This window comes from Sus scrofa, chromosome 2 (genome assembly GCF_000003025.6).
Source record: "Sus scrofa isolate TJ Tabasco breed Duroc chromosome 2, Sscrofa11.1, whole genome shotgun sequence".
Taxonomy (NCBI): domain Eukaryota; kingdom Metazoa; phylum Chordata; class Mammalia; order Artiodactyla; family Suidae; genus Sus; species Sus scrofa.
In genome coordinates, this window is record NC_010444.4 from 151741127 (window position 1) to 151765745 (window position 24619).

Here is a 24619-nt window from a genome sequence, read left to right on the forward strand (position 1 = left end):
GCAACGCTGGATCCTTAACCCACTGAGGAAGGCCAGGGATCGAACCTGCAACCTCATGGTTCCTAGTCGGATTCGTTAACCACTGCGCCACGACGGGAAATCCTGTCTTCTTTTGTATCAAGTAATATTTTATAGGGTTCCTATTTCAGTCATTTAAGGATTGCTATTTTAAAACTGTTCTCTTTGCTCATCTATTCCAGTACAAGGAAACCAAAGCTAAGAAATTAACTTCCATCAGGCTTTATATGCAGTCTCTAAAAGTAAGTGGCTTCACTTTTCCTCAAGGTTCCCAACATTTGCTGAGGTTGCTGACCTGCCAGCAGCTGCCATTCTTCTTGTCTCCCTAGCACAATGCCTGCACGCTGGAGAACATGCCAACCAGACAAGACTCCCTGAAGGGTTTCATAGCTTTACCAGGATTGACAACTTTGTTCCGTAGCAGTATTGATCATGTTTTCTCAAATATTAAAAAAAAAACTCTTTGGATGGATTTGTTTGTATAATATACTTGTCCAAGTGCATCCCGATGAAGCTTAAGAGTAATTTCTTTGAATCGTGGCAATTACTCTTTGCAAATAATTACATTGCTGGGGGCTCCGTGAAAGTATTTGCTCAAATTCCGAAGGATCATTGGGAACAAAATGTCATTTAAAAATATTTCCATGGAGTTCCCGTCATGGCACAGTGGTTGACGAGTCTGACTGGGAACCATGAGGTTGCGGGTTCGGTCCCTGCCCTTGCTCAGTGGGTTGACGATCCGGCGTTGCCATGAGCTGTGGTGTGGGTTGCAGACACGGCTCGAATCCTGCGTTGCTGTGGCTCTGGCATAGGCTGGCGGCCGCAGTTCCGATTGGACCCCTGGCCTGGGAACCTCCATATGCCGCGGGAGCGGCCCAAGAAATAGCAAAAAGACAAAAAAAAAATAATAATAATAAAATAAAAATATTTCCTTTTAGGAGTTCTCTTGTGGCGCAGCGGGTTAAGGATCAGCTTTGTCACTGCAGGGGCTTGGGTCACTGCCATGGCAGGGGTGTCATCCCTAGCCCAGGAATTCTCATGTGCTGTGGGTGGAGCCTCCAGACAAATTCCTGTTAGTCTGCATAAGCACAGCTTGCTAAACTAGCGCTAGATCAAGAAGAAAGCAGAAAAGAATAAAAGCACATCCTCAGAGGCACAGCAAATATAAAACCGTGAACAGAACAATAGTCTCAACAAATAACCAGAGTCCACAACCACGTTCCCTCACTAATGTACTCGCTGGTGCGGTTTACTCCCGACTCGCACATCCCAGGTCAGTAACGTCCTCCCGTAAAGCGTCCTGCCAATCCTGACTCCGTACTCCGCATAGTGACGCCTGGATTCCGGGTCAGCTTGAGCAGCCCAGCCCAGGGGACCATGCCAGGTAAAGCTACTGGGGGGGGGCCTTCCCAAGTCCCTGGGACTGTCCTTTGTTGAAGTCTTGAGGCGAGCATGCGGGCAAGTAAAACTACCTGATGCTGATGAGAAAGAAGCCTCTGTTAATTTACGAAACAACTACATCAGAATAAAGGAGAGTGAAATCCTATCGGGTTGTGGGTTTTGTCAGCGTGGCCTCAAGGCTAAGAATATGCTGTGGACATGGGGATACTGACAAGGCTATGTTAAAAGAGGAACATAGGGAAGATGGAACATTATTTTTTGATAGGACAGCCTGTCCTATTTTGTGAGCTTAATATAAATGCATATCTTACAATACTATTAAGCCAATTAAGAAATACGGAGCATGGCAGACACACCGAATCAATCTACTGTCCCTCCTGAATTTGAAGGACAATGGGTGATCAGGTAAGAAACCAAACCTTTGGTATTTTAGGCATCCAGGAAGCAATAAAGATGGTTTGACATTTAACTGCACAGTAACAGTCACATTTTTAGAAACCACAGACAGATCTGGAAGGTGGTATCAAAAAAAAGTTTTCGAAAAACCATCAGTAGTTTAAGAAGACAGCACCGCTCTTTGCTGCATCTCCTGCGAGGAGGAAGAGCACTTGGAAAATGCCGACCCGGCTCTGAAAGGACAGGGCCCAGAGGCACCGAGGAGGGACCTCAGCCACGTCACGCGGAACTCAGTCTCCTTGGCAAGGAGGAGAAGGGCTGCGCTGGACGAGAGGCGGGAAACAAAGGAACGGGCTCCGCTTGGCAGCGTCTGAGGCCAGGAGCAGAGTCGGACGGAGGCGTCGCAGGGCTCCGCTCCCGGGGGAGGCCCTGTGCGCTCACTTCCCCATCAACGGCGTTCCTCAGGAGAGTGGTTCTCTGATTGAAATCCGAGTTTGGGGTGAAAATACACCCACAGGGTTCGGATGAGGCCAGGGGTTTCTCGTTCGGCATGTCAAGGCCAGAAAGAGGAGCTGATCTGAGAAGGAAGCGGCATTGAACTTGTATCAAATCAACTGCTTTGATTGAGCAAACCACAACAGTCAAGAACAAGGATATCAGAAAAATTTTGGATGGTATCTGTTTCTGAAAAAGGAACAGTTCAGCAGGCTGATGAGTAAGATCGGAGTGGTCCCAGCTACAGAAACAGCAAGATGCCAGATGATTCTTCAGCTTCATCATGATGTTTTATGATACAATAAAAAGTCTATTGACTTAGGGAAAAAACCCCAAAAACAAACCCCAAAAAACAGCAAAAAAAGAAGCAAGCACAGATGCCTGGGAACAATGAATGGTTATAGCTCAGCTACCTATTAACGACAAGCGGTAACACACTATACTAAACAAACATAACTATAGGTATAATTATAAGGAACTTCAGCTATTTAAGAAATGAGGAACTTTTGCTATTGTTTTGTTTTGAAATAATCAAAAGCATGACAAAATCAGCAGAAAATACAGACAGTTCTTCTGCTCAGATGTATAATATCTGCTGTTTGGGCAAATTACACAGAGGTTAAGAATAACTTTACTCGCTCCTGCTAAAGAACAAACTGAATATTCCAAGACTAGTTTGTCATTTTAACATTTAAAAAACCCCCAAATTCTACTCTTGCATTAATACAACACGTGGCAGCAAAGACCTTTTTGACAAGTCTTATGAGTAAGCCCATAGAAGCAGAGCTAACTTTGTCAGATTTTTATTTTATTTTATTTTATTTTTTGCTTTTTAGGGCCACACATGTGGCAGATGGAAGTTCCCAGGCTAGGGGTCGAAGTGGAGCTACAGCTGCTGGCCTACACCACGGCCACAGCAATGCCAAATCCAAGCCGGGCCTGTGACCGACACCACGGCTCATGGCAATGCCGGATCTTAAACCCACTGAGCGAGGCCAGGGACGGAACCTGTGTCCTCATGGATACTAGTTGGGTTTGTTAGCGCTGAGCCACAATGGGGACCCCCAATTTTGCCTAAAACTTTAACACATTTCATTGCGTCTTTAAGGCCTATTATTTCGTAGGATTATAAGTCAAAGAAGACAAAGTTTTGTTTTCTACAACCTTCTACAACTTACGCACTCAAATTTTGCCTCTTTTTAATCTCTCACGTTCTGGCACGGTCAGTCATTTATTTTACTTCCAGATAAAATTGCTCTTTTTACCTTGACGACAAAACCACACTCATAATCCTACATACGCATTTATGTTTCTTTGCTACTTCAATTCTTAGCATAGTCTCCAAGGCCCATGCAAAGTAAAACTCTTTAAAGTGTACACATTTATTGGAAGAGAATTGGCACTGTCACTAGCTTTTTCTTCTAGAAAAGTTATAGGTCCACGCATTTGTTCATATCTTATTTCACGTAGCTCAAAAAGATTTTTCTAGTTTACACCTCACTGAACAAAGTCGAGAACCCAGAAACCCATGCACATACCTACGATCAAGTGCTGTTTGACAAAGGAGGCGGAAGACGCCACGGAGACAAGGCCGGCTCTTCAGCAAGTGGTGTCAGGGGGCTGGTCGGCCTCTTGTAAACCAGTGAAAGTAGACCACTCCTCACTCCAGACACAAAAGTAAACTTAAAATGGCTTGAAGACTTAAACATAAGCCGCGACACCATAGCACTCCTAGAAGAGAACACAGGCCAAATATTCTCCAACGCAAATCGTAGCAATGTTTTTTTTTAGGTTGGCCTCCAGAAGCAATAGAAACAAAAGCAAAAATACACACACGGGACCTAATCAAACTTTAAGGCTTTGGCACAGCAAAAGAAACCTTCAACAAAATGAAAAGATAACCTACAGAAATGGAAAAAAATATTTGCAAATGACGTGACAATTAAGGGCTTCATTTCTAAAATATACAAACAGCTCATACAACTGAATATTAAAAAAACCCAATCAAAAAATGGGCAGAAAATCTAAATAGACATTTCTCCAAAGAAGACATACAGATGGCAAAAAAGCACAAGAAGAGATGCTCAACATTGCTAATTATTAGAGAAAGGCAAATCGGAACCACAATTAGGTATCACCTCACACTGGTGAGAATGGCCATCATTAAAATTTCTACAGATAACAGGGACTTCCTGTGCGGCTCAGCCAGAGCGAACCCAACTAGTATCCATGAGGATGCGGGATCAATCCCTGACCCCGCTCACTGCATCAAGGATCTGACGTTGCGGTGAGCTGTGGTGTAGGTCGAAGACGCGGCTCGGATCCTGCGTTGCTGTGGCCGTGGTGTAGGCCCGCAGCTGTGGCAACAATTTGACCCCTGGCCTGGGAACTTCCTTATGCCGCAGGCGCAGCCCTGAAACACAAACAACAAAGTCTACAAATAACAAATGCTGGAGGGGGTGCCCAGGAAAGAGAACCCTCTCACCCTGTTGATGGGAATGTAAACTGGAGCAACCACTACGGAAAACAGTGTGGAGTTCCTCAGAAAACTAAACATAGAACGACCCCATGACCCAGCTGGATCCAACCCAATATGCCACATTCTTTCCCACAACTAAGTAAATGGACATATGCAAATGAAACACATACGACAGGAGATATATCGAAGAGGAAAACTCTTCCGCAGATGTGATTCACAGAGAGGGCACCTGAGACTGGGCGCATCCTAGTGGGGGCCGTTTAGACGGTGATTTAGCCTGGAAGCCACATGTCGTTAGACTTACGACCCCTTTGATTCGACTTCCCCCGCTCTCGGGGGAATCGCGCAGTAAATATTCCTCATTTCTTTCAGTGTCTCAGTGTTCCCTTTGGCATACTTGTAATGGAGGAGCAAGAAAGTGAACTGTGAATTGTGCCCTGATTTTTTTTTTTTTTTTTTTTCCCTTTCTTGGGCCGCTCCCTCGGCATATGGAGGTTCCCAGGCTGGGGTCGAATTGGAGCTGTAGCCGAGAGCCACAGCAACTCAGGATCCAAGCCGCGTCTGCAACCTACACCACAGCTCACGGCAACGATGGATCCTTAACCCACTGAGCAAGGCCAGGGATCGAACCCACAACCTCATGGTTCCTTGTCGGATTCGTTAACCACTGAGCCACGACGGGAACTCCTTGTGCCCTGATTTTTGTTCTAACAAAAGCTTGTCGCTGAAATTGGCTATTTGCCTCCTCCTGATGCCCGACAGCATCCGCTATTCTTCCTGCCCAAAGCCCTCTTGGCCAAGTCAGCCCAGCTGGGACACCAGACCTGAGTGGGACCTCTCCCACAGGCTATTCAAATTTCCTCTTCGGCCTTGCTTTTGGGGTGCCAGGGCAAGCTGGTGCTAAAGAGAGACAGAGAGCCTCTCAGTGGGAAAGCCAGCTGGCTCCACCCAGGGCCTCGGCGATCCTGCCGAAGGAAGCCAGTGTTCACAGGACGCGTGGCGTTGATGTGATGCATTTGTAAACTGTAAAATGATTACACCACACGGAGAGGTAGGCCTGGGTCTTACTGTACCTGCCTGGTGGGCAAAGGAAAAACCGAGGCACGAATGGTCTCCCCAAGGCTACACTGACCCTCAGGGCCACGCTCCTATATTTCTGAGTAGTTGAAAGAACACTGGGCCATTGAATACATTTTGCAGGGGCCAAGACGGGGCCAGGAGTGGTGGGTCACAGAGGTGCGCAGGGGACTGCAGAGCAGGCACTGATCTGTGGAAACCTGGCTGGGGACTAGCAGGGCCTGGGAGGCCTCTCCCAGGCGGGCCTCCAATGGGCCTTCGACTGGGTCCTTTCACCACCATCGCGAAACCAACGGGAGGCTTAGTAGAGGCGCGTTACAGCCAAGCAGCTGCAACTTCACGCGGGCCCTCAGGACAGGACGTGGAGGCGGGAGTCAGGGCCCTGGTCTGCAGAGAGGCGCGGCCAGCAAGGCCAAGCCTCTGGAGAAGCATCCTGGGCCCCGGGCACCCGGAGTCGGGCTCCTCCGTTTGAGCCTCCTTCCAAACCAAACTCCATCCTAACGAAAGACCGGACTCTCCCACGTGCAGGGCTGCCTCTGGGAAGCATCGCGGAGGGCACACTTTAGGTCACCTCTCTCGGTCTGCTAACACAGGAAGGTGGGGACCCTGAACTGGGGCAGGGGTGGCTCCAGGGTCACGGGGCGAGCGCGTGAGGACACGCCCGCCCGGGGATTCCAAGACTCGGTGTCTTCTTTCCGCCGGAGGCTCCTGCCCCCGCGGCCCGGGGGAGGGGGCGGGGAGGAGCCGAGCGGGGCTGGGCGGCCGGGCCGGCGTCCCGGTGGCGGTGCCTGGCGGCCGCGCCCTCCAGAGCCACCCGTGTGGAGCCGCGCGTCCCGGCCGCTGCGGGCACTCCCTCCCGCCTCCGGCCCCGGGGGCCCGGCACGTTCCGGGCCGCGATCTCCGGTTTGCCGGCCGTCCCGCCGCCGGACCCGTGCCATCCCGGACCCGAGGACGCGCTCCGGCCGCCGCCGTCTCCGCCCGCGGGAACTTTCCGCAGACCCGACACGAGCCCGCGGCGGTGCGGGCAGCGGGTGTTCAGAGCAGCCGTGCGGACCCGGGGTGAGTGGGGTCTTCGGGCGCCGCCGGCTTACGCGCTGCCGCTGCCCAGATTCCTCCCAGCTGCCCTGCCGTCATCCCCTCTCCTTCCTCCTTTCCCCGCCGCCAGCGCTTGGGCATCTCGCTCTTCTCCCTCTGGCCGCCCCTGGGCTCTGGGGGCCTCCGGCGCTCGGTCCCGGGCCGCGGGGAAGCCAGAGCTCGGAGGACGGGGCTTCTCGCCGCGTCCCTGCTCGCGCCGTCGGCCTCTGCCGCCCCTCCGCTCTCCAGGGCAGCGGTCAGGCCCGGGGCCGGGCCACCGCGCCCCGCCGCGCGGGAGCAGCGGGTTATCTGTCCAACTTGGCAAAGCCTCGCGGGGAAGACCGCCAGGAGCTGGAGTTGGGGGGTTGGGGGGTCCAGCCTGGTCTGTCACCAGCAGTTTCTCCAACTGTGAAGACAAACAACCTTTGCCTACACATCAAATGGAAAAAGGCATCTGCGCAGAGTAGCCCGGAGCCAGGCCGCCTTTCCAGGCTCCCTCCTCCTCCTTCTGAGGACTTGGAGGTTTCAAAGGCCAGTCCTCTTGCACCCCTCGCTCCCTCCACAAGCCCCTTCCGGTTAGAGGTTGTCCCTCACCCTTGCGCCTGGCTCCGCTTACTGAGCCCAAGAGGGAGCCGTTTGAACCATAAAAACCCCAACCCCGACGACTCTCGAGGTTGTTTTCGGATCGAGTGGCCAGGCTGGGTGGGCTCTTGTTCGCGCGGATCCCCTGGTTCCTTCCTGATTCTTTCTCGTCCTGGTGGCGCCTGGGGGCGCTTCAGTCTCCCGTTTGTTATATAGAGTCCCTTAGAGCTCTACGCTGCAGGGCTGAGAGCCCTCGGTCCCTCAGGCATGGCAGAGGCTCCCGGTCATCTGCTGGGATCCCTGGTCCCACACGGTAGGTAAGTGGGCTGCAGGCCTGAAGGAGGTGAGCGCCTGAATGGTGAGTTACCTTGAGGATTTCGCTAATGGATCCTGCCTTCCCTGCCAGCAAAATGAGGAGGTGGTGGTGGAACATTTGGGTGTCTGAGCTTGAGTGAGAAGTGCTTTTGGGGTCATTCAGGCCACTCAGCAATCCTCTGAGCACATGGGAGCCGGGCCAGCTGAGCATCAGGACATCATGTGCTTCCGTAGAAACAACCAAAAAAAAAAAAAAAAAAAAAAAAAAAGCAAGAAAACGTGCTTCTCTGCTGCAGCCAGGGCCTCCTGTTCCCAGCTGTCTTGGGGTTTAGGGTTCTGAGTCACGCCGGCAAGGCTGCAAGTCATACCCCGTTAGCCACACTGACCTCTCAGAGCGTCAGCACTGCGGGCTCCGCTGCACAAAAGGTCTGGGGACTCCCCGTCTCTGGCCCAGCCCGAGAGTCACTGAGCTGCAGGGAGGTGTCTGGGATGTAGCACAAACCAGAGACTCCGCAGGCTGAGCGTGGGGCGCCAGGCCAAGGGGGTAAAGAGAAGCTACGGCCTCAGAGCTTCCCAGCCATATCCTGATCCTTCTAAGAAAAGTGCTCCAGCTTCCTCTCCAGGGATTAAAACATACAAACACAGGAGCTACTTCCATGGAAAGAGGCTCCCGGCCTTGACTGGTCTTACACTGCCTCCACTAGCAGTGGTGTGAAAGACACACACGTGCACTCACACGTGAGCTGCTAGGAGCAAATGCTGGTGCTGCCGCATCCCGCTGCCCCCGCGCTGATGGGCTGGTGCCTGAATGATGCCATAACAAGCGCACCTGACACTGACTCGCTCTTAGCCAGGCGTTATTCTAAGCATTTTACATGTATTAACTCGTTTAACCTTTACCACAGTCCTTTGAGGTAGGGACCATCATTGCACCTGTTTTATAGATGAGGAAACTGAGGTCTGGACCGAGTAAGTCACACAGGATCACACAGGGAGTGGCAGAGCTGCCGTGTGAAACGAGGCCATGTGGCTGCAGGGCCTATGCTCTGAACCTCGCTGGATTTGAGGGGATCTGGGTTCAGATCTGGCCTCTGTCACCTACTTAGTGACCTGAGGGCATTCGACGAGAATTTGCCAGCCCCTAAACTAGTGAATCACCAGGGTCCCTAGCACCTTCCAGCTCAAAGGAAACCGGCGAGGATGGAGCAGAGCCAGGAGGAGGCTAAGCCTTAGGGAGTCGGGAAGGGCAGCAGGCCAGAAGTACAGGTGTCTGGCATATTAAATAACAGACAGACTCAGTGGCTAAATCGTGTCCTCTCAACGGCTTAGTTACGTAGAGATGCAGCTTCCTTATTTTTGCTGAGTTGGCCTCCGGTTGGCAGATTGGGCACATGGATTGCTGGTGACACGCTATGCAGGACCAGGGAAAAAGAAATGGAGGAGGGGAGGAGAGGCAGAGAGAGTGGAACTCGGCTCCCAAATCAGATCCCGTTAATGACAACACATATCTGGACACACGTCACTCGTTCTAATTCCCCGCCCCAGGCTGACACGGCTCATCAGGACTCCTCGAGGGACCTCCTCAAGAAGGGGGATCCGTCTTGACTCAGGGCTCTCGGCAGCCTCTGCTGACGGCTGCACCTGTCCAGCCCTCCCAGAGTCCCCACTTCGTCCCTCTGGGGTATGGCCAAGGACTAATGGACCCCAACAGGGGACTTTCCTTTTGAGTGCTCTGGGTGGCATCTTAGGAGACACCCTGGAGCCTTTTAAAGATTAATTTTCTCTTTCCCTCACTCTCTTCTGTGTTTTCTTTAACGGTTTGCAACCCAGCACCATCTGGACGTGGGGCAGGGCCCTAGAGAGGTAGGGCGTCAGAAGGGCAGAGTCCGTGTTTGAGAGCTGGCGGCTCCTGAGAGGCCCCCTTGCCCATGCTCCCGGGCTGGCGCATGGGAAGCCAAAGCCCAGCTGGAAAGAGGAACTTGGGCTGGCACCAGGCCTTGGTTTCTAAAGCCGTAACAAATGTCCACAAACTTAGTGGCTTTACAAATGATTACAGGTATTGTGTTATGATTCCAGCCATCAGCAATCTAGCGCGGGTCTCCCTAGAATCGAAGCCAGGCGGCATCAGCTTAGGCTGCACATGTCTGTGGGGTCCTCAAGGGAGAAGTGGTTCCCTGCCTATTTGAGTTGCTGGCGGAACTCGGTTCGTGTGGTTGTAGGTCCAAGGTCAGTTTTCCTGCCGGCTGCTGCGTTCCTTGGCTCACAGCCTCCTTCCTTCATCTTCAAAAGAAACAACAGTGAGTCACATCCTTTCCTGTCATATTTCCCCAGCTCTTCTGCGTCCTCTTCACTTGAAGGACTCATGTGATGAGTCCGGCTCACCTGGATAACCCAGGCGATCACCCATCTCAAAGTCCTTAACTGTGACCACATCGGCAAAGCCCCCGCGCCTCCCTCTCTCGGCTCCGCCCTGAGTCCTGCTTCCTTTCTCACATTCAGGGATCCGAGCACAGACGTGGACGTCTGTGAGGGCCGTTACTCTGCCCAGCACGCAGTGCGATGCCCACTGTGGGAGAGTGACTGGTTCTGGACCACAGAGCCGGGCAGAGGAGTGGCACCACGGTGATGCCCTTGCAGCTCCGTCACTGATGCTGTGACACCCCTGCCCCCGACAGCCCGCCACATGGAGAGTCTCCTTTGTCAGCCCAGCAGTGGCAGGCGCTCAGTCACTGGCACATACCGATGATGGAGAGTAGAGGCTGACGCAGGATGCGGGGGATTCGGCCCAGGCTCTGTGGCTCCCTCTCTGCGTCTCAGACTCCGCGACTGGCCAGGTCACATGGTACGTGCAGTCTGGAACAGCTCTGGCTGCTTTCTGATCTCTGAAACATCCTGGTGTTTTTCCATTTTTCCAACCACAGAGGCGTAGAGAGACACTCAGGCAGGGAAGGCGTTTCTAGGCTGCTGGGAAGTTTTGAGGAGGCAGAAGCCAGTTGCGCTTCAAGGAGGACAGGGAGCTTCCTCAGGGACCTCGGGTCATTGCGGAAAGTCCTCTGATTGGACTTATTTCACATTTTTGATAGCTGTAGGCCCTTTCCTTCCTCTGCCCTCCTCTTTGGAACAAAGTCCCTGATGAAGGGGCTCCTTGCGAGCTGGGGAATGCTCACGGCCTACTAATGCGTGATTCTGCTGCTGAGAGTAAAAGCGAGGCGGGGGCGGCCCACAGCGGACTTGGCACGAGAAACCCCTTTGCTTCCGCTGCCTCTCCGGCCTCTTCTGAGACCAGAGAAAGGAGGGTTCCTCCTCTGGGCAGCACCTCCTCCAGCCCCGCACCCACCCCGGGGCCCAGCTCCTGGGCACAGGGAGTCAAAACTCTGTTTGAACTCAGTGGCCCAAGCCGACAGCAGGAGGCAATCTCGGAGGACGAGGAGGCAGCGTCCTCTGCCCGGTACGCTCGGGGCTGGGAGGGACCAGGGCCATAACCTCCACGCGTGAACAGAGGTCGGGTCAGAGGAGGCCGCTTTATCCTCGAGGTAAGGTTCCGACTTTAGGGTCCTCAGACTTCTTCGAGGGTGAGGAGCCTCTCTGGACCTCCCCCACCACTAAGTTCCAGGAGCCAAGCTCAAATCTAAAGTTCCCCCGTCCGGGAGTCGGGGGTTAGCAGATGCAGACGGTTGCCTTGGGAGCGGATAAGCAGTGAGGTCCTGCTGTACAGCACGGGGCACTGCATCCAGTCACTCGGGATGGAACGTGATGCAGGATGAAGTGAGAAACAGAATGGACACATATGTGCGACTGGGTCACTTTGCTGGACAGCAGAAACTGACAGAACACTGTAAACCAACTGTCACAGAGAAATAAAAATCTGTCAAAGATCAGTGGAGTCCCCCAGTCCATCCCTGCTCATTTCTTCATGAAGCTAATGGCCACGGGGCACTTAGTCGGTGCCAAGGCCCGTGACGGATGCTCAGGGAACAGCAGTGGGCAGGGAGGACGCCTTGTCCTTGCGCTGGAGTGGGCAGAGAGGGCCACCGGAAACAAGCAAGCAAACAAAAAAGCTCGGTTTCGATTGCGGAGGATGCATGAGGAAAAGACGTCAAGGCCGAGGTGGAGGCTGGCTGGTGGGCGCGGGCGGGAGTTTACCCGGGCGGGTCTGTAAAGGCTTTTCCAAAGAGCGGCCGTGGAAGGTGCCATCAGGGCTACTGCGGCCCCGGATGCTGCAGGAAGGTCTGGGGGAGGAACATTCTGAGAGGAGCGAGCGCAAAGGTCTTGAAGTGTGACCCGCCCCTGGGACAGAGGTCATCAGGTGCCCCAGCCTACGGGGTGGCCACTGGGGTCCCTTTTTGTACCTTGAGCTGCCCTCTCTGTCTGGCCTTCGTGCTCCATTCTTTTCTGACAACCTCGCTGGCGCTTTCTGAGCCTAGACCCTTAGGAAGAGGTGCCGTAAACGGGGCCATGCCGGTGAACCCCCGAGCCTGCTGCCTGTGGCCCATCGCCTCCTTACTCACACTCTGCAAGGTGCTTCAAGAGACAGCCCTTCCTCGGCGGCTCAGCGCTGGTTCCGGCTGCCTCCTCCCTGCCTCCACGTCCCCCGCTCAGAGCTCTGGCAGTGCGGGCCTAAGGCCACGCCTGCAGGAAGCCAGCAGCCTTTATCAGCCTTTTCCCCCACTCTGGCGTAACTAGCTTGCCTGCCACCAGAAGTCATTTCTTTTATTGCATTCTTCCTCCAAGAACTCCCTGGTGGTAAGACCGGTTAGATAACCACTGGCCGTCTCTGGAAAGTTAGCTGTTAGCTGCAGCTCAGATGTGGCGAGTGTGCATGTCTGGGGGAGATCAGAGGCTGTTTGTTTATGCAACTATCACTGTGGTTTCTTGGGTCAGACGCAGAGCGGTTCTGGTGCGCAAACAAATGGTTGGGCCTCTGAACTTTGCGTGACTGGCGGAGCTATGCTGTGTTCACTAGAGTGACTGGTGGAGCTATGCTGCATTCACTAGATCCGGAACAGTAACATTTATGAAGCTGCTACTGTGTGCCAGGCATTGTACTCAGGGGTTCTAAGTAACTGCTTTGTGTGCATTGGCTCATTCAACTTCCATGGCATCCCAATGAAGAGGTTACTCTATGAGCGATCACGCGTCCCATGTCACAAACGAAACTAGAGCTTTAAATGCTTAAGCTTCTTAGAAACAGACTCATAGACTTCAAAAACAAGCTTTCGGTCACCAAAGGGGAAAGGCTGGCGGGTGAGGCACGGATTGGGGGTTTGGGACTGGCACATGCACACTGTGCTACATGGAACATGTGGCCAGCAGGGACCTGCCACATGGCACCAGGAACTCTAATCAACATCCATGGTGACCCATAGGGGAAAGAATCTGAAAGAATGGCTGTGTGTGTATGTATAGCTGACTCACTTTCTCGTACAGCAGAAATTAACACAACACTGTAAATCAACCACCACACAACTTTTAAAAATGAAAAAAAAAAAGGGCTAAGCTTCTTACCAAAGCCACCAAGACAACCTATGCTTCCAATACACCAAGGACCTCTTGGCCTCTGGGCTTTGCTGATGGTGTCTCCTCTAATAATTTCTCCCTTTTGAACCGCTGTGTATCGCCAAAGCTCGTATCAAAGGCCCTCTTTTTGGGGTAAAACCTTCTAGGTAGAAAACAAAGGGTTGAGGATTAGAATTGGAGCGTGTGCTGTTTTCCACGCTCCGTACACATGACCTCACTTCGGCCTCACGATGTGGTGATGCTGCGTGGTGCTTTCGGTGCCCCTGTTTTAGAGATGCGAAGACTGAGGTTTAGAGAGTTTCAAGAACCTGTCCAGAGTCACACTTCGAAGCGGGGAAAGCGGGATTCGAACTGAGTCCTTGCCGTACTCCTCCCCCTTTGTGGTCGGCCCCTCCAGGCACTTCTCCGCCTGGTGTCTTATTGCCACTGCAGGTAAGGCCTTTTCCTCCAGAAGAGCCTGAGCTCCTTCAGGGCAGACACGGTGTGTAGCTGTCTCCACACCCACTCCCCAGTGGCAATCACGGTGCCATAAATGTTTATGGAATCAGGCTGAATTGCTAGTCCACCAGTTTCATAGTTGGACTAGAGGAAGAGGTCAGGTTAATCAATCCTGCTGCGGGTTGATTTTTTAAAAATCATTAATATGGATGAAGCATCTATCATTTTTGTTGATGAAATGAAGACAGAGCCCAAGTGAGGGCATCCCCACGTTTCCTGTAAACATCTGCACATTTATATTTTGTTTTTAATTTTGTGTGTACTCTGATACTCTTTGTTAGTGTGGGTTTAAATCCACTATCTTTTTTTTTTTTTTTTGGCCATGCCTATAGGATGTGGAAGTTCCTGAGCCTGTGCCACAGCAGTAAGCAACCCACAGCAGTGGCAATGCTGGATCCTAGCCTGCTGAGCCACCAGGGAACTCCCTAAATCTACTGTCTTTTTATGTGGTTTCTGTTTGCCCCACTGGTTCCATTTCCCCGCCTCCTTTCCCTGTTTTCTCTGGAAATTACGTGCCCTTTCACTACTTTTAAATGGCTGGAGATTGCAGTATACGTCTTGGATTTAACAAAGTCCAGTGTTACTTAGTTCTTTCGCCCTTTCTCAGACAATGCCAGAAAATCAGAGCACTTTAATTCTGTTTCTTCTGCTATTTATTTACTGTTTTTAAATATTTAAATTCTGTATTTTTGCCTGAAATTTTTTTCATCTTAATTCTTGTCCGTTATTTTTGTTCACTTTAAAGACAGTCCACTTTCGAGACTCCATTGTTTCTGTTGAGAAGTTAGCTGTCAGTCTAAGTGGTCCTCATTTGAAGATAGTTTTTTTTTTTTCTCTTCTCTTTGGTTTTCAAAAGATTTACTATTATGTACCTGACTATGGATTTTCACTTTATTTATCTCACTAGGATTTCGCAGGGCTTCTTTAGTTTGTGAATTGATATCTTTCATCAGCTTTGGAAAATTCTCAGTTACTTCTTATTCTAGTGATTGCTGCCCCATTCTGTCTTCTTTCTTTCTGGGGTGCCAGTTGTTGCATGTTGCATCATGCCACTGTTTCCTCTATGTCCCTATCCAGTTGCTTGTACTGTCATCCTTTTATTTCTCTCTGCTTCATTCTAACTTTTTTCTCTTGGATTAATACTCCAATTCACTAATTCTTTTTTCAACTATATTTAATGTGCTGTTAGACCATCCACTGAATTTTTAACGCCAATTGTTATATTCTTCAGTTCTAGAATGTCTATCTGGTTCTTTTAAAAAATCTTTTGTGGGGGTTCCCGTTGTAGCACAGTGGAAACGAATCCAACTAGGAACCATGAGGTTTCAGTTCGCTCAGTGGGTTGAGGATCTGGCATTGCCACGAGCTCTGGTGTAGGTTGCAAACCAGCTTGGATCTGGTGTTGCTGTGGCTGTGGTGTCGGCCAGCAGCTGAAGCTCCAATTGGACCCCTAGCCTGGCAATCTCCATATGCTGCTGGTGCGGCCCTAAAAAGCAAAAAACAACAACAAAACCAAATCTTCTGTGTTTTCTTAGAGTTTCCAGTTCTTTCTCAAAATTCTCCATCTTTTTTTTTTTTTTTTCCTCTTTTAACATGTTAATCAAGGTGACTTAAAGTGTGTGTCCATCTGGCCACTCTGACGTCTGGATCCCCTCTAAATCTTTTTCTACTGTCTGTTGTTTCGGATGGTTTCATTCTTGTCATCTTGCTTTTTTTCCACTGCTGCTTGCTTTTGGTTATGATTGGACATTATATTTGAATAAAAAAATTGAAATATGAATAAAAGTTTGAGATGTGATGCTGTCACCTTCAGAGAAGATGTAGGTAGCTCCTGCCAGGCACCTGGAGTCACTGGCGATCTGGAGCAACCTTATTTCAATTTCAGGGTCTGTGATGATTCACGGCTGGGGCCCAGCCTCTGGGACTGGTATGCTTCCAGTTCACTCTTAGCACTAAGGACGCTCTTTGAAGTCCAAACTCAAAAATGTGGGGGTTTGACTGTGTCCTGGCAGACATGTACTCCGAGTCTATCAGAAACACTGCTAAGCCTCCATCCTCCACTAGCCTCTAAGGGAAATGCTGCCTCAGTGCCAGGCTCCCCTCCCTGGATTTCTGTCTCCTAGATCTCAGTCTGGGGATTCTTCAGCGTTTTACTTCTTAGTGCCTTTGGGGAGATTATTTGGGGTTTAGTTTTTAGCCGTCCTCAACAGAAGATGGTCAAAATGACTTAGTCTGCCGTTACCCGAAGCGGAAGTCTGGACTTGGTAGACTGCGTCTCTCTTTACTGAGGTGCAGTGGGCACATAACCTTATGCTCATTTCAGGTGTCCAACACAGTGACTCAGTATTTGTATTTGTTGCAAAATGAGCACCACAACAGGTCCTGTTATCATCTGTAACAAAGTTACGTGTTTTTCTTGTGAAGAGAAACCTCTGATCTACCGAGCACCCTTCAGCCATGCAGTCCAGTAGGTGGTCCCCATGCTCCACCTTAGAGCCCCCCGACCTATCTTGTTACTGGAGGTTTGGACCCCTTGACCCCGTAGCCCATGTTGCCCACTCCCGGACCCTCCTTCCCCTCTGGTGACCACCCTCTGTTCTCAGTACCTATTGGCTTGGTTTGGTTTGGTTTGACTTGTTCACTTGTTTTGTTTTTCGTCTTCCACACACAAGGGAACGTCTGTGCTACTTGTCTTGATCTGGCTTGTTTCACTGAGCAAAAGGCCCTCAAGGTCCTTCTGTGTTTTCACAAACGGCAGAATGTCATTCTCTTCACGGCTGAGTAGGATTCTGCTGCACACACCCCTCCTTTGTTCATTGAGCCACGGAGGGATACTTAGGTTATTTTCGTATCTCGGCTGTTGAAATGCTGCAGTGAACACAGGGCTGCATGTGTCTTTTCAAATTCGTGTTTTTGTTTTTTTAGGACAAAGACCCGGAAGAAGAATTGCTGGGTCACAGGGTAGTTCTGTTTGCAATTTTCTGAGGAAATTCCACACTGCTTTCCACAGTGGCTGCACCAGTTTATATGCCCATCAACAGGGTACAAGGGTTCCCTTTGCTCCACATTCTGGCCACTACTTATTTCTTATCTCTCCCTCCCTCCCTTCCTTCCCTTCTTTTTTCTTTTCCTCTCCTTTCCCTTCCCTTCCCTTCCCTTCCCTTCCCCTTCTTTCTTGCCACACCTGTAGCATATGGAATTTCCTGGGCGAGGGGTCAAACTGGAGCTGCAGCTGCAGCCTACGCCACACTTACGGCCTCATAGGATCCAAGCCACATCTGCGACCTGTGCTGCAGCTTGGGGCAACTCCAGATCCTTAACCCACTGAGCAAGGCCAGGGATTGAACCTACATCCTCAGAGAGACAGTGTTGAGTCCTTAACCCGCTAAGCCACAACAAGTACTCCTGTTTCTTATCTTTTTTTTTTTTTTCTTTTTAGGGCTGCACCTGCAGCATACAGAAGTTCCCAGGTTAGGACGAATGGGAGCCACAGCTGCTGGCCTACACCACAGCCATAGCAATGCCAGATCTGAGCCCCGTGTGTTGCCTACATGACAGCTCAGGGCAATGCTGGATCCTTAACCCATTGAGCCAGGTGAGGGATCGGACCTGCATCCTCATGGATACTAGTCGGGTTCATTACAACCTCCTCAGGATGATTTTAACGTAGTTTCTTAGACAAACTTCTACAGAACATATGTTAAAGTTCATTATTCATTAATGAAGTAACCAGCAGATAAAGTATGCCAGTTTAAAGTATGCCAGTATGACAAGAATTGGGGCCTGACGGCTGTCCTAACCTCCCACGGTCATAAAAACATCGTATTTCTTATCAGTAACAAGGTTAAATTTGTGACATGAATGGCTTGTACTGTATTCCAACAGGACCCATTAACCAGAAATCACAAGTAATAACCCTGCAAAGCAAACAATAAGCTGATTGTTCTACAGCTTACTGTTATTAATTCGCTGGGCAGAGGAACAGAGTTTGATGCTCTCACAAGGAGCCCGTCACCCAGCTGCCAGATGGAGGTCAAACGGAGGTCAGGGGCCGCAGCTTCCCGTTCTGCTTTTTCTCTCGGGCGGATTCTCCCAGGGCTCCGTGATGGGTGCTGGACATGTGGCTTGAGCGGCACTTACGTGGGGGAAATTTTCCCTTTCGCCGCGGAGAGGTGGATGTGACTGGAACCTCTGCTCCCCGGGAAAGAGCAGCCTCGGAGCACACCCCGAGGACCTGGATGGGTGGCCCCCTGGTGCTTGGCAACGGCCGGCTGGCCCGCGAGGCCTGGGACAGCCGCTGCCTGAGGCCCTGGGAGAGCATCACAGCTGATGGTTTTCAGCCTGTGTTTTGTGGAGCTGAGCAGCTGTGCTGTAGGAAGCGAGGCTGTGCTAAGTGGGGACACCAGGAAAACAGCTGGGACAGGTGACGACCCCAGATTTCCTCAGTCAGAAGGAAAAAGAGTCTTGAATGGCACCATGGCACGTCCATTTGGGGGCTGCGGTTCGGTGCTGCTCTGAGTTTGAACCGAAAGAATGAAGGCGCCGGGGCCCCTGTGCTGTGTCCTCAGGCCGCCTTCGAGACTGACTCCAGCTGGATCTGTCCTTGTGACCGGGCCTTTAAACAACCTCCGGTGTGAGACGAACGGCGGGCGGTCTGGAGCCCACGGTCCAGGCCACGCTTTACTTATGCATCTGCTTGTCCGGTTTTGTTTCCGTCTGGGCCAGTGACCTGGTCCGACTGATGTCCCCGACTGATCATTCTGGAGGGGGCTGGGCTTGAAGACGGGGGAGACCTTTGGCCCCCGTTTTGCCACCTGTCAAACGGGGCTAGTTCTGCTTCACTGTTCCACGGCTGGACTGTGGATGAGCCCGGGGCCTGACTGCTGGTAAATGACAGGGTTGCCTTCTGAAGGCCAGCCAGGGGGATTATGTATTCCTAGCAGTGGAGCCACAGAGGCGGTTTCATGTTAATGGGTTTACGGAAAGGGCTTTTGTGGGGTTCTTTCTGGCCCTGGTGAGCTAGCTATTGATGTAATCAGGAGACCACAAAGCCTGACTTCCCCGCCCCCGTCAGCATGTGTCCCCTGTGACTCATGCTTCCGTGCCTGAGGCCTTGGAGAAAGTGACCAAGTTTCCGGGGCTGAGCCCCCGCCCCCCACTGCCTGATAATCCTGTGACCCTGGGGGTCCTTCCGGTCACAGAGAAACAGAGGAAGAGGCCCCTTCCCCTCCTTTCTTGAGTCAGATTTGCTGAGTCTGTAATGGGGCCTAGAACCGCACTTTGTAAGGAGGTGACTCTCAGCACAGCGTGTGGCGTCTGGTGACCACGCATCTGCTCTCCCCCTTTATTTCTGATTTGGCTTCGAAACTGTATGTGTGCGCATTTAGTCTTTTTTAATGTAGAGAAGTATAAAGAAAAACAGAACAAAAAGCCCATTTTTCCCATCAACTGGTTGACTTAAAAAAATTAAGACATGTTCATGTTCAGAAAACTCAAGCATATAAAAAAAATGAAGACTGAAAACCAAAACCTTCTCCCGCTCCTAGTCCAGCTCCCACAGGTTAATTAACACTTTCCTCGGATCCTGCCCATAAACGGCTTCCCATTTATACGTTTCTTCACCCATCTACCTACTTGATGCAACAAAACCTGAACCAAAGGGCTTACCCTGTACTCGCTTTGCTGCACTGTGTTTATTTTTCCCACTCCCACTATTTTGGAGCTCACCGCCGATCGTCATTCTTTTAATACTAACTATTAAGTCAGCTAATGTTTGGAACACACTCAGAACAACGCTTGGTGTGTCACAAGCCCTTACTGTCTGTTAGAGAAATGGGTGACACCTGCGGCGTGGTGTACGCCATTCCATGCACACACTATCCTATGTTTCGGCGCGTCTGTGTGTTGGTGCTGGAGCTAACAGTGCACAAACAAGCACCCCTGCGGTACCCCCTGCAGACTGTGCCTCAGGTATGGGAGCCAGGAAATGTGCCACGCTGGACGTGGCACCAAAGGCATTAAAATGAAAAGTTACTGACTGAGGCAAAAGCAGGAAACAGGACAGGAACTGGGAATTTGGCTGGGACCTAGACTCACAGAATAACAGATCTTAGCTTTGGAAGGAGCCACGGAGGAGTGTGCAGTCCAGCCTCCTGGCTTCCGGGCAGGGAGGCTGTTACACCTGGGGTTCCCTGGGGAGCCACGGTGAGCTCACTAGGAAAGGGGGTGTCTGGCGGCTGTGGGGGTCCTTAACAGTTTGGACAGGACTTTTGAGAAGTGACATCTCTCAGACACGGTGCAAACTACTATCGCAGGACAGCTTACAGTGTAGCATTAATCAGACCACGTCCCCCTTGGAGATGCTGTGTTTCGTGGCCATGAGGCAGCAAGCCCTGCGAGCACATGGACCGGGCGCGACAAGGGAGCACGGCATCAGCCCAGCTGCCGCCAGACTCGGAGGAGTTGTGCCCTGCCTCACAGCGGCACGTGCCCCCAGGACGTAACTGGCTAAGAGGGAAATGCACATTTTTTCTTTGGACCTTTATGTGTTAGTTTTTCAAACAGCTACTAACTTGTTGGGACATACATGCTTATTAAACCTAATGACGTAATAAATGAAACTGCTAGATGGTTCTTTCCGCTTGGAGTGCCGTGAAAAAAGTTCTGAGACACCAAGGGAGCTGGGCATCATAAAAGTTTGGGAACAATCCGTTTGTATCTTTATCCATCAGAAGTCTTTTAGCTGCCAGTGAGAGAAACCAAACTGACACTGGCCTCAGCGAAGCCAGAGGGGTAGTCGCCTCTGTCCCTGGAATGTCCAGGCTGCAGATGGCATCAGACTGGCTGCGTTCGGCGCTCACACGAGAGTGTCAGCGCTCTAATTCTCTTTCCGTCTTTGGGGCAGGCTCTCCCAGGTGGGCGGGGCAGCCCCACGCCCACCCTCTCCAGGCCTTCTTCCTTTCGGTTTAGCAATCCCAGCAGAAAGAGCCATCTCTCCCAACGCCGGTGCGTAAAAGCCCTGGGAGGACTCTGGCTGACCTGGCTTGGGTCTCCTGCCTGTCTGGGAACGGAGGCTAAGGAGACTTCTAACGGCCAAGCCTAGGTCACACGGCCCTCCCTGTGCTCGAGTGAAGTAAGGGAGGTTCTCCAGCAAAGAGGAGATTCTGTTACCAGGAAGATGGGAGAACGGCTGCAGGACCAAAACCAAGGAATTCCCATTTTACAGACGCTGTGATAGTTGAACAGTTAAGCACGGAGGCTCTGGCTTCCCTTCCTTGGGCAAAACAACTCCATCTCCATTTTTTAAAGTCTTAGAACCCTCCTCTCTAAAATGGACACAACTGTAGATAAAGGCCAAGAAATAAAAACCCTGACCACGGCCGCCCCTGTCGGCGGCTGAAGTGAGGGCTGAGTGGGTACAAGTGCTTAGCCCAGGGCCTGGCACGGAGGAAGCCCTCAGTAAATGAGGCCGTTATAACTGTTAATCCAGCAACCTTGACCAGTACCCAGCTGCTAAATGACCCACCTTCTGACTCCTGGGGCAGGTTTCCGTCCAGCCAGGGCGCAGGTGGCAGAGGGCCCAGCGGTGACATCCTCTTTGCTGTGTGTTGCAGAGCGAAGCAGCATGGACGCCGTCAGCCAGGTCCCCGTGGAAGTGGCGCTCCCCAAGCACATCCTGGACGTCTGGGTCATCGTCCTCATCATCCTGGCCACCATCGTCGTCATGACCTCCTTGCTGCTGTGCCCGGCCACGGCCGTCATCCTCTACCGCATGCGGACTCATCCTGTGCTCAGTGGGGCCGCCTGAGGCCTCGCGCGCGGGGAGGTGAGGGATGAGGCCCGCACCCCCGCCCCCGGCCCCGTCCCTTTCTCAGAAAAGCAAAGCAGGGACTTGGGAACGTGGACTCTGGAGCTTGATGTGTGAGGGAATCGGAGTTCTGCTTCTGATTCTGCCACCGGCCAGCGCTGGGAATTCAGTCAAGTGACCTAATGCCGCGAGTTCCTGGTTCCTCGTCGTCCGGGGGGATCACGATCCTGCCCGTCCTACCTCATGGGGCCGCAAGAACCGGTGACCTAGGGGAGGTGACCGCTGTTAACGAGCAGGTGCAGGTGTTGCTGCTGAAAGCTGGGGCGCTTTGGAGAACCCAGGACCCAGATGGCTGGTGAGGCCCTCAAGGCGGAGGGGGAGGGGAGACGCGGGGGCAAAGCAGCCTCTGCCAGGGCGCCTCAGGAGAAACCCAGCAAAGGCATCCTGTCCTCATGCCAAGGGACCAACAGCAGTGGCTCAGGGTTATTTTCCTTGAGGTGCCACTCCTCGAGGTCACTAATTTGGGAGGGAATTGAGCATGGCATGGGGAGGGAGATGGGTGGGTCTTCCCAGAACCTTCTCTGCATCAGAATCTGTGCCCCTGTGCTGTCTGGGAGGGGCCCCCATTTCTTGGCGGTGCGAAGGGACCTGGGGCGATAGGCTACCTTCTGCATGGGCGTCCCATGGCTTGGACACTCAGGCACTGTTGGCAGAGGCAGGGTGGCTGAGTTCCCTGGCCAGCTCTCGGCATCTCCAGCCTCTGCCCCCCGCCCACCCGTGCCCCTGTGCCCCTGCTCCTGCTATAACTAGCTTCACCGCCTGTGTATCCCCTCCTGCCCTCCCCCCGGTGCTGCGACCATTCCAAGGTACAGACTTAGATGTTAAAAGATGTTCCTGGCACTTCTGGAACTGACTCAAACAACAACGTTTGTTTTAAATGCTATGATTTATATTTATATGTAGAAAGATTTCTGGACCACTTAAGCTCTTTGAGCAAAATCAGGAGCATCTGGGGATTTGTTAAATTATGTAAGAAGATGGCACAGATATCAAGATATTATTGTGTAAAAACAATGCTTTTACTCTGATCTAATTTCACTGATGTACTCAAATAATTTCCAATAAAGTGCTAGAATGAGCGTGTCTGAAGCCTTTCTTTAAAGAGCACCTCTGGAGTTCCCATCGTGGCGCAGTGGTTAGCGAATCCGACAAGGAACCATGAGGTTGCGGGTTCGATCCCTGGCCTTGCTCAGTGGGTTAAGCATCCGGTGTTGCCGTAGGTCGCAGACACGGCTTGGATCCCGCGTTGCTGTGCCTGTGGTGTAGGCCAGTGGCTATAGCTCCCATTCGACCCCTAGCCTGGGAAGCTCCATATGCCATGGGAGTGGCTCAAGAAAAGGCAAAAAGACAAAAAAAAAAAAAAATAAGAGCATCTCTTGGAGTTCCCGTCGTGGCTCAGTAGTTAACAAATCCGACGAGGAACCATGAAGTTGCGGATTCGATCCCTGGCCTCGTTCAGTGGGTTAAGGATCTAGGGTTGCTGTGAGCTGTGGTGTAGGTCGTAGACGAGGCTTCGATCCCACATGGCTGTGGCTGTGGTGTAGGCCAGAGGCTACAGCTCCGATTGGACCCCTGACCTGGGAACCTCCATATGCCACAGGCGCGGCCCTAAAAAGACAATAAATAAATAAAGTAAGTAAATGAATAAATGACGAGCACCTCTTAAACTCAGGAAGAGAGTTCCACTGAACCTGTGGCCTTAGGAACGTATCAACTGCAGGAGAAAAAAGAGACGATTATCAAACCTACTTCCAGGGGGTTAAGTTCAGCAAGCGGGTGACTCCTGTGCAGTTTACACAGGCACTGAACATGCAGGGAAGAGCTGAGCTGGAAATAAGATGCGGCTTTGCGGTGCGGGCTTTTATGTTGGGTCTGAGGTGCTCTGCCGGTGGGCAGCTTCAGGATGCGGCTGCTCCTTGGGAAGGATTTTACGGTCCTCTGCAAGCGGCATCACGGGCCGGGGCGGGAGCACCCAGGCAGGCGTACGGAGCGGGAGGAGTGAGGTGCTAACGCAACGTGGGGAAGCCTTAGAGGAGTGGAAGCGGGGAGGGACGAGGCGAGGAGGCCGGAGAGGTCATGTGACGTGGACGGCTGATGAGAAGGATGCACGTGCGCTCTGTGCGAGAAGGAGGGACGGAGTGGAGTGGAGGCAGTGGAAGCAGACGCCTGTCCAGGGACAGAACTAAGAATTAGAAGAGGGTTCAGAAAAAAATGGCCAAAGGAGAAGCATACATGATGTGATTCTGATTGGTTTGCTGGGTGTCTATTCCATTTTTTTTTTTTTTTTTTAAGATGACATCCTAGGTGGCAGAGGCTGGAAAGTGAAAAACTGCTGAATATTGAAAATGCCCACTGTCCCAAATAAACTTCGGCCAGAGATTCAGATGTGGCTTAGGCTTTGCTCGTTGGAGGCACGCACTGGAGGCTGGGTTTGGGAGACACTGCAAGGGGAGGGCATTCCCGGTGCTGGTGTGGCTCCAATTAAAAGCAGGGGACGGGACGTCTGGACGTAGGGCCGAGGCCGAGCGTGCTGCCCAGCCTTCCAGAGCCGGATTCCTGGTCTGTAAGGTGGAGGGTGTCAGAAGGAAATGAGAAAACATGTCCACGGGTTTAGAGTGGGAAAAGGGGGAGACTGAGGCAGCCCACGAGATGGTGACCCAGCTCTTTTTGACACGGAGCAAGCCCTTAACTCCCAGAAGTTCCCAGAGTCAATCCTACCACAGTGCCAGCAGCCCAAGAGTTTATGTTCAGTTCTGGTTTCAGAGACTCTGGAGGAAACCCAAGGACCACCCAGTCCAGCCTCCCCTGTGATGAAGAAAAAGCCCCTCTTTAACAGTGAGGGGGGCCACTTGTTGCCACTTTGGTGGTTCCCGGTTAATTTAGGTGTAATAAACATACAG

General features: G+C 51.8%; 2 protein-coding genes and 1 long non-coding RNA gene across 6 annotated transcripts; 2 read left to right on the plus strand and 1 right to left on the minus strand.

Moving 5' to 3' along the window:
* Positions 462 to 4673, minus strand: LOC110259545. 2 transcript variants are annotated; one of them, XR_002342028.1, is made up of 2 exons: positions 3849 to 4673; positions 462 to 2392 (listed from the first exon to the last, which is right to left on the minus strand). It is a non-coding gene; the product is annotated as an uncharacterized LOC110259545 (long non-coding RNA). The 2 variants fall into 2 exon arrangements; XR_002342029.1 differs by having other exon boundaries at positions 462 to 2551; positions 3849 to 4204.
* On the plus strand, positions 5078 to 8106 carry LOC110259674 (translation initiation factor IF-2-like). Its single transcript, XM_021085170.1, has 2 exons — positions 5078 to 5082; positions 6460 to 8106. Exons 1-2 carry the CDS (start codon positions 5078 to 5080, stop codon positions 7736 to 7738), a joined length of 1284 nt encoding a protein of 427 aa, XP_020940829.1. The 3' UTR covers positions 7739 to 8106.
* Positions 6624 to 22798, plus strand: SMIM3 (small integral membrane protein 3). Of its 3 annotated transcripts, none has more exons than XM_021085034.1 (3): positions 6839 to 6925; positions 10337 to 10679; positions 21466 to 22798. In XM_021085034.1, the coding sequence occupies exons 2-3, from the start codon at positions 10607 to 10609 to the stop codon at positions 21657 to 21659; spliced, it is 267 nt and encodes an 88-aa protein (XP_020940693.1). In that variant the 5' UTR covers positions 6839 to 6925; positions 10337 to 10606; the 3' UTR covers positions 21660 to 22798. The 3 variants fall into 3 exon arrangements, with proteins under 3 accessions (XP_020940694.1, XP_020940693.1, XP_020940692.1); XM_021085033.1 differs by lacking the exon at positions 6839 to 6925 and adding an exon at positions 8153 to 10134; XM_021085035.1 differs by lacking the exon at positions 10337 to 10679 and having other exon boundaries at positions 6624 to 6925.

Coding starts and splice junctions, on each gene's coding strand:
- SMIM3 (XM_021085034.1), top strand. CDS start 10,607: ATGCGGGGGATTCGGCCCAGGCTCTGTGGCTCCCTCTCTGCGTCTCAG. Junction 10,680..21,465: donor GCGACTGGCCAGGTCACATG/GTACGTGCAGTC, acceptor TGTGTGTTGCAG/AGCGAAGCAGCATGGACGCC.